The following is a 9,450-nucleotide window of genomic DNA, read 5'->3' as shown; positions in this document are numbered from 1 at the left end:
CCTTCCTTCCTTCCTTCCTTCCTTCCTTCCTTCCTTCCTTCCTTCCTTCCTTCCTTCCTTCCTTCCTTCCTTTTTTAATAAATAGAGCTGCATTTTGTTAGTTTTATTGCAGTAGCATTGCATTCTAACATTCTATAAATTTCAGGTATTTAAAAATTGATCAGATTACTCGATTTCATCCTAGGCAATTAAAAAATGCCTATAAAGTAGATTCACAAAGCGCAAAAGCCTAAACTTTATCTTTGACCAACATTTACTAATGTGAGAAAAAACATCTATTGGCATAGGCTTATCTTTTATGTTATCTATTATAGCACAAAAATAACCAATTCATGATTTTAGGTAAATGAGTTTTTTCCAAACACAAGGGAGCAAGAATGAAGTTGCTGGTTTATCACACATTAATTCAAGTGTGCCTTGCACACAGCCTCCCTTCTTTCTTGGATAGACTTTCCTCCCTGTGGGTGCCGGGGATACCTGATCTCACCGTTCCGTGTTTGTTTTCAGGATCAGTTCAGTGATATGAGAATCAGCATAAACCAGACGCCTGGGAACAGTGTTGACTTTGGGTTTACAGTAAGATGGGATTTTCCCCGGATCTTCGTAGCATCAGTCCAAGCAGGTAAATCATAGAACTTTCTTCTTTTTTGCTAGCCTATGCTGGGTAGACCCCCCTGTAGGCCTGAAATTAGTTTTTTTTTTTTTTTTTGAAATTAGGTGAAAAAATGCAGCAGTTAGTGAGAGGCACTTCTCCCAATTAATATTTGAGGTTACAAAATACATATTGGTTATCCTTCCTGCCTTACTAATTATTTTGAAGAGTTTTCTAACTTATAGAATTCATTTGTCAAAAGTTTTAGCTGCATGTTTGGAAATGCTAACAAGTAATTCTTAAGAGAAGATTGTGAAAGAACTTAGCATGATCAACTATGTATCATCAATATATATACAAGTTGTTTAATAACTGAAGGTCTCTGGATGCCTTTGGATACGTACAGAAGAATTGTGTCCCCTTCTCAGGCTTATCCTATCAAGTCAAGGTCAGGAACTCAGCAAAATGTCACCACAAGGCTGAAAATTTCAACAAAAACTATTGTACTTGAGAGGATTTCCTCCTTTATGTATTTTAGTTCTGTAAAATTGGATGCTAACTGGTTATATCTTTGAAATTTCCAAACTGCTGAGTCTGGAGTAACCCTGTTTTCTTCATTTCAGAGTGCATTTAGATTTGAAGTGCAATGTATTTTACATTTCTTTCATTTAAAAATTGAACATCTTTGTTCTTAGTAGGTTAATAAATTTTATTGAACAGATGAGCTTATCTTTTCGCCTCTAAATGTTTGTGAAGATACGTACTGTAGAGTAAAAATTGCCTTTGGTGTTTCTGGTATTGTTGATGCTCAAATATTTGATAACAAAAACTTCACAACCTTCTCCATGTGAGATGGTTAGTTTCACATATTAAGAAGTCATTTTTCATAAGCAATGACTTGTAGAACATTTGGGCTTAAAACATTCATTTCATTTATCTGGCTCCATTTAGGTAGCCCGGCAGAATTTTCTCAACTACAGGTAGATGATGAAATTATTGCTGTTAACAATACCAAGTTTTCATGTAAGGACACAAAAGAGTGGGAAGAAACCATGGCTGATGCGCAACACACTGGAAACCTAGTCATGGATATCAGACGCCATGGAAAGTCTGGTGAGTCAGCCTCACTGCCGTGTCTGGCTTTCTACACTGCGAACTGGTCTTTGGCAGGTGGTTCTAACAGCTTGCTTCAATAACATTCTCTTCAGTTTCTTTTTTGGCTTAAAAATGTTTTGTGGTTATGTTAAGATGAATCTTTAATGATATTTCCTTGACTATTCTGTCAGAAAATGTTTCACTAGCAAATTTTCTGAATTTTGCATTTATTGACTGATTTATATGCTGACTGACTTTGAATGCAAATATCAGCTGAAGGTAGTTGTATCTGCATTTAGGAATCATAAAATAATGTCAAGCATTAAAAAATTGCACTGTGACTTAATTCCTTGTGGCACTGTTTACTGTTGTAAGAGAGAAGGTGGTAGAACATACTCCTGTTTATTCTCACGGAACCTTCAATATTCTTTCTGTGGTAGTTTCTAAGTGCCTATGGTTTGGTGCGGAAGAACATTAAGCCACCTCAGGCCTACCAACCTAGGATATTCGGATAGAATATGGAGTCCTGGTTTGCTGAAATATTCAGAAGATTTGCTAGTCTTTTCATCATTAACATCGTCTAACCCCGTGTTCTTGGAAGGTGGTCTTTTGGTACAAGGCCCACAGTCTTGACTTCTTTCACACAATGTGATTTGTTTGTCTGTCTTGTTTATGTATATTTTGTATATGTGCATCCAGTAACTGTTCTTTCCACTTCAACATTTATGTGTGCTTATTTCTTGATCTTCATGTGGCAATCAGACTGGGCCAAAGACCAACCTTCCCTGCCATTTAAAAGGCATAAAACCCTGAATCTCACCAGTATGGCTACCAAAATTATAGGTTCACCTGAGACAAAGTGGATTGATGCAACTTCTGGAGTTTATAACACTGACAAGTCTTCCAGTCTGTCTATTTCAACTGATTTCTCAGAAAGCCTTCAGAATTCAGTAAGTAATTGGAGAAATAGAAGTATTTGTGTAAAGCAAAGGAATTCTAGAAATATTGGGGGGTTAGTAAGATTTTTAATGCTACTTTTCAAATAAATAATTGAACAAAATAACTTGTAGTAATAAATAAAATGTATATTTTTGAAAATTATAAGGTTCTAATCATTAATAATTTGGGCAATAGTGAATTATAAGAATGGAGTCAGAAGATCCCATAATGTTGTTTTGTAGATGTTTCTTATCAATCTTTTATCATTATGTTCATCTCTCAGGTCTTTGTGCATATAAAATAGTAATTACATAAAATTATTAACTATAACTTTTCTATGCTTTCTGTAGTCTTTACTCAAGGTAAAATAAGTATAGTAATTTTATGCAGTTTAAAACCTCATGAAGCATTTTAGTTCTTGTGTAGGTGATTTTGAGGGGTAGACTTGGATATGTGATTAAGAGACTGTTATATTAATTGATTAAAATAATTATAGTGCACTAATTATCCAATGCATCAAAGCAATAATTAATTTAAAATTTCAAATAAATGTTTATATTGACTCCTTAGATATAACAAGGAGATCCTGCTACATTGTGTAAAAAATTTTTAAATGTTAGAGAAACTGGTATGACTGTTGCTTACTGACAAATGAGTCAAATGGACTAATACTTATTTGACCCATCATATTTCTGGGAAAGTTGATATTTGAATTTAAAGCTATCCATGCTTATGGCATTTTCCATAAGTATTAAAAGATAATGAAAAATTTTAAAATTTCATTTACGTATAAAAGACCATAAAGAATCCATTAACATCCTGAAAAACTCATCTGAGGGTATTTTCACTTAATGGGGGATGTATCCTGTGAACTCAGATCCAGTTAGAGAGAATGTTGTTAACTGGCATTTTTATCCATTCCAGAATCCTGAATCCAAAGAAATCAATGGTATTTGTGATGAAAGCAGTACTTTTGACTCAAAAGGTAATCATCACTATAATTTGCATTCAACTTATATAATATATGCTTATAGTAGATGAAAACTGATAGCACTCAAATTCTGCTGTTGTAAAAAATTAGTATCTATGAGCAAAAGAAAAACTGACCCACGACCAGTTGAAACTAAAAGGCCAGCACACAGCTCCAGTTGCAGCCAGTGGAAAGGCATTTAGTTCCAGTGTCCGATAGTTCAGGAACTGCAAAACAAAGCATTGGCAGCTTGTCTGGGAGCTCTGCGTGTCTGTGTGTTTAAGCCAAACACAAAAGACTGGTTTCCCTAAGGCTTCAGCATTCTGGCTATGGTCTGCTGACTAAGGAAGTCTTAGTTAAATATGAAACGATGAATGAAGTTTTGCTTTTTCCCTTGATGGTTGTGAGAGGAGCAAACTGAAGGCCACTGCTATTAACAGGGAACTACTTGAGCTAGTGGTTAGGTGAACTACCTGCTTGTAATAAAAACACTGGCAGAATATGTAGAGAAATTTCACGTGAAGGGTTGTCACTCTTCTCCTGCTTATCATAAATAATTTAGTTGCCATCTGCTGTGTGTGAATATTTAAGAAAGATCTGGTCCACAGAGGCAGGGAGACTAAAGGAAGATGAAACTGCTTGCACTCTGAAACTTCACTGCCAAGAGTGGGTCATGGTTTGGTGGCTTTGAATCAGCTTTTGCCCGTTCCTCATATATTACATTACGAAACCAAACCGAGTTTATAGATGTCTCATCCTTTATTTATCTTTGTGTTTGGTTTCTGGTAGTTGGAAGTGACTATTTCAATTGTTTCATATTGCATTATTTATCAATGGAGTTTTATCAAAGGAGTTTTTCTATGTCACATCCGGGTCCTGTTCTACTAGTGACTCAGAACAAACTGATAAGACAGCTAACTCCTTGGCAACTGCAGGACTAAATACAGGCCCTGTCATTTGAGGGTTTTATTTAGAGACGTAAGCATCATCTGTTGTTATAGTTACAGTTTATGAAATAAACTGAAGTATAGCAATCATATACCATACTCCTATAACATCTGTAGAAGTACAGTTCTGACTGTATACCATTTGCTTTACAAGTTAGTGACTAAGGTCTTGAAACGAGCACAAAATGTTCTAGCTAGAATAATATTTCATTTTAACAATTGTTTTTTATTTTATCTTTACTCATCTTCCTTATCTTCCATATTATTTTTCAGTTTTTTTTTCCTCATCAGTAGTGCAAGAACTTAATTATGACCAATTCTTGTGTTAGAGGATTTGGTGTTGATGAACTTAAGCAAAATATTTTATTTCCATTTTCCTAGAGCTGTGCAATCTAGCACAAAGATGGTATTTTGGCTTCTTTGAAACTCTGATGTTTTCTGCTAAAATGTATTAATTTTAGATGAATACTAGTTATGTTTACTAATTTGAATGTATGACAGACTACTAAAAATGTATGTTTCTGTTGCATTGAAATAAAGCTTATCTTCTAAACTTGTCAGTTTTGCCATTTAAAAAATAATATTACTACAGACAGGAAAAGTTTCTTTATTATCATTAAGTTTTCTAGTGGTGAGGTTAAAATGAATAACATGGTATTGATTTTTTTTTTTTTGTATTTTTCAAATAGCATCTGAACCTATTTCTTTGAAAAACTTAAAAAGGCGATCACAATTTTTTGAACAAGGTAAACCACGAAGCTAACAGTTCATGCACCTTCATGGAATTGTTCCCACTCTCATTTCTTTGCTCATAGTCTGTGTCCCCGGCCACTGAGCCTCTTCAGTTTGCTGTTGTTCTGACCAAACAACATAACTCATTTCCATTCTTTCCCTAGGGTCATCAGGCTTGTCTTACAGCTCATGGGTCTACCTCTGTGGTAATGGGTCTTTGTGTGTCCTTTTTATACTGCTGACTTTTTTTTCTTTTAATTAAAACAAAAAATTGAGATGCTGATAAATACACACTTCTTTCCACTGGGTCACAGCAAAAAATGAGGATTTTCATTTAAGCCTTAACTGCTTCCTGCAAATGGCATAATATTTGATTACACCAACATGCAACTGGTCACCTTTTAAAAACACCAAATTCTAGGGGCATGAGAACTACTTTTAATGGAGAGCAGATTTACGGCCACTAGGATGGTAGCTTTGGAGTGTGAGCAGAACTACCCTGTGGACATCAAAGCAAAATAAAATATCAATTTTGAAATAAATGAAAACTTTATGTGACAAGTGCACTGAGGGACCCCTGTTGATGTAGCTAGCTGGGCGGCTTTGCATGTGGTGTTTCCTCTGCTTCTGCGTTTCTCTGATGCTCTGTCTCACGAATGCAGTCTGAGCTTTGTGTTTTGAGATCCAGAACTTAAAAGTAACACCCAACATTTGAGATGCGATGGCACAGAGGGATGTGTGCTGTTGGTGTCAAAAATGTTCCTGTGTCTTACTTTTGAGATGATCCAAAACATTTATATAACATATTTATAGGACTTTTAGATTTTGTGTTGTCCGTAACAACCTTCGTTTGGGCCAGCTAAAGTGTCTCATTGACCAGAGATAGAAATAGGTCGCCAGCAAGACACGTGCAAGCCTATTGGTGTCAGCATCTGGAGCTTTTGACATTTTTTGTTAAGTAATTTAATCAAAACAGGGTGATACTCCTACCTCAAATTGGCTAAAGTAAAGCCATTTTTTTCTTTATTCCTACTAAAATTTCACTCACTTTTCTTTAATGGGCTATCTTAGGGAATAATATTTTCCTAAGTCTCAAAGTACTTAAAGAAATAATTGGATAACTTATTTGACAGATGAGGCTTTAGGAAAACTTGAAAATACAGTGTGATTCTACATTTTATGAAATTTGCTTTTTTTGTTTGCAGTCACTATGCTACATGTGGAGTATACATAAGCCCCCTAAGAGTAAAAAGAATACGACCACTCCATAGCATGGAAATGTGTACTGTTTTTCAAATAATCGGAAAGAAAAGGCAAAGGTTGCTTGCATTTGTTACTGTGGCTTATTTAAGAAAAATAATTCATTAGCAACATCTGAAAAATGTAATTCGCAGCTGTCACAATGTAATTGGATAGTAGCAAAAAATTGGATTTGGTAGCTGTTGGAACATGTGATTTTTAAATTTTTGTGTTAGGCCAAATGTGAAGTACTACTAAACCTAGTAATAAGATTCTGAAACCTCTTTAGGAAGATGCTTAGACATTGATCAGATCAGTAGTGGGAGCTAGGGTTTACTTTGGCATGCATAGTTTTCTTTCTTGCTTTTAAAAAACTCTGTATTTGGAAAATGAGTTACCAGTTGGTGCTTTAGAGAAAAAATGATTTACTGCTGTGTTTTTAAAAAATGATGCCACTTAGTATACTGGCATAGAAACCTCTAGTGATTTAACTTCCTGAAAGAAATGATTTATATAAATGAAAAGACTTACATTGTATTTTTTTCCTCCCTCGCCTCCATGCTGTAATACAGGAAGCTCTGATTCTGTGGGTCCTGATGTAAGTAGTAATTTGTTTTTGGAATAAAGGAGGTGACCTTGGTGGGACTGAATGGAGCACACATTAGCATCACTTGCCATGATTTTCAGTTGCCTAAGAGTTTATCAAGAGTAATCTCTCCAAGTTGAAAAGACCTATTTTGAATTATAAAGATGAATCTCCTTTGGTACAATTTAGGCAAGGGTGGTATGAATGATTTATGGATGTGAACATGCTTCACTTTATCACTTACATTCTGTTTGCACCTGATCGCTGGTTAGCTTCCAGTTCCGACTCTCAGTGCTCCCACTCGTCGGGCGTGGGACCAGGAGGAGGAGCGCAGGCGGCAGGAGAAGTGGCAGAAGGAGCAGGAACGCCTGCTGCAGGTACAGCAGGATCAAGTGCATCAGCTGAGCCAGGCTTTTACTTATTTTTTTAAAAGAAATTTTATTTATTTATGCATTCAAGAGCTGGGGTGCAGGCCCAGCTGTGGGGGATGAGAGGTTCACCAGAGACAGAGTGGGGAGCAGAACAGCCCGACTGACGGAAATACGCTGCTGAGGGAGGAGTAGGTGAGGCTAACCCAGATGGAGCTAGGCTTTTCTGAATTGTTTTTCTTTGTATAACGCCAACCTGTATTGACATCACAGTTAAAAAATCTTTTGCAATGAGCACATTTTCTGTTCAACAACTATTTTTCATTTTGGAGTTGCCCAAAATTATCCTTTGAAACATTTATCACCTCCTGTATGTATTTAGAGAGAGTGTGGTGCTAGGTTGTGTGAGTTTTCTGGGAGTGGAGCTATGTAGGCCCCTGTAAAGCCTGCTCCTTCTATGGCAGAGTTACCCAGTTTCTTTGCAGTTCTCCAAGGGCTTGAGAAAGAACAGCATGGGGGTGGGGTGGGTGCTGGTTAGGTCTGAGTGCTTCCTCTCTCCCAGCATTTGCTTTTTGATTTGGTATAAGCCATTTCTTCACTAGGGTTAAATATCTCCTTGCTTAAAATATCACTATCTTTTTTTTTTTTAAAGATTTATTTATTCATACAGAACTGGGGTACAGCCCAGAGATGCGGAGGGTGAGAGGATTCACCAGGGACAGAGTGGGGTGCAGAACAGGCAGATCTATGAAGTACACTGCTGAGGGGAGCAGTGGGCGGGTCAGGAGAGGTCTGCCACGCCATGTGGATCTCCTCTGGGGCAGGCGGGGATTGAACTCATGCGGAAGTGGCTTAAGCTACTTAGTGCTGTGCTTTAACCCACTGCGCCACCAGGGAGGGCCAAAAATATCACTGTCTTTAAAGATTGAGGTGAAGTGTGGAGCTAGTGACAGTGTGAATGAAGGAGATTCATTTTACACTAACTTATTAATTAAAATGAATGAACATGCTATCATTTCCTACAGGAAAAATACCAACGTGAGCAGGAGAAACTGAGGGAGGAGTGGCAGAAGGCTAAACAGGAGGCCGAGCAAGAGAATTCCAAGTACTTGAGTGAGGTACTTTGGTGATGCATTTTTCTTCCTTCTGCAGCTTGTGGGTGAAATTAGCAGAAATGTGGAAGATACTGCATTCCACTTCCTTTTGGCCACAATGACACCTGAATTACGAGGTCTGATGGCCAGATTTTGCTTTGATGTTTTTATCCTTTCTCCATTTGTCGGCATCCTCACATTCATGTCATAGAACTTAAGTGTATCTTCTTCTAAGTGACCCATCACCTAGGTGTGGCCTTAGTAGTGCTAAAATCTTTAACATCGTTCTAGCAAAATTCAGGGCCAACTGCAAGTATCCTGTAGATCTGAATATATATATGTGTCCATGGGAAATGATAGCGGTTCACAGGTTGAGACGGGTTTCTTTTCCCTGGGTCACACAGGAGCTGATGGACCTAAACTCAAACAGCATTTCTCTGACCACACGGGAGTCCACTGTCAGCACGTGGGAAGTCGCCTGGACGGAAGGGTGCAAGTCTTCTGACACAGAAGGAACCCGAGCAGGAGAAGTAGACGGGAGTCTGCAGCAAGAGGACCGTGTGCGTGAGGATCAAAACCAGATGCTTCAGGCACAAGTCATTCTTGAGAAAGAGAGGAAACTGAAGGAGGAACAACAGCTTCGGGAAGAGCAGGAGCTGCAGCGGCGCCAGGCAGAGGCAGAGGCTGAGGCTGAGGAGCAGAAGCGCCGCGCTGAGGAGCAGAAGCGCCGTGCAGAGGAGAAGCGCCTGGCAGAGGAGAAGCGCCACGCAGAGGAGGAGAAGCGCCGCGCAGAGGAGGAGAAGCGCCGCGCAGAGGAGAAGCGCCTGGCAGAGGAGGAGAAGCGCCATGCAGAGGAGGAGAAGCGCCACGCAGAGGAGGAGAAGCGCC

General features: G+C 38.2%; 1 protein-coding gene across 3 annotated transcripts in view; it reads left to right on the top strand.

Annotated features, from left to right (window-relative positions):
- The window catches only part of LMO7 (LIM domain 7), a 59,217-nt gene that overhangs the window by 36,157 nt on the left and 13,610 nt on the right, over window positions 1-9,450 (top strand). For all 3 annotated transcript variants that reach the window (XM_012723129.1, XM_012723130.1, XM_012723128.1), the window contains 9 exons: window positions 508-622; window positions 1,544-1,705; window positions 2,531-2,637; window positions 3,551-3,611; window positions 5,233-5,289; window positions 7,087-7,112; window positions 7,373-7,477; window positions 8,494-8,586; window positions 8,967-9,293. In XM_012723129.1, coding sequence (XP_012578583.1) covers window positions 508-622; window positions 1,544-1,705; window positions 2,531-2,637; window positions 3,551-3,611; window positions 5,233-5,289; window positions 7,087-7,112; window positions 7,373-7,477; window positions 8,494-8,586; window positions 8,967-9,293 — 1,053 coding nt within the window. The remainder of the gene's footprint in view (window positions 1-507; window positions 623-1,543; window positions 1,706-2,530; window positions 2,638-3,550; window positions 3,612-5,232; window positions 5,290-7,086; window positions 7,113-7,372; window positions 7,478-8,493; window positions 8,587-8,966; window positions 9,294-9,450) is intronic.

Source organism: Condylura cristata, unplaced genomic scaffold (assembly GCF_000260355.1).
Source record: "Condylura cristata isolate star-nosed mole 26May11 unplaced genomic scaffold, ConCri1.0 scaffold00010, whole genome shotgun sequence".
Classification (NCBI taxonomy): domain Eukaryota; kingdom Metazoa; phylum Chordata; class Mammalia; order Eulipotyphla; family Talpidae; genus Condylura; species Condylura cristata.
This window is presented reverse-complemented; position numbering and strand designations above follow the sequence as displayed.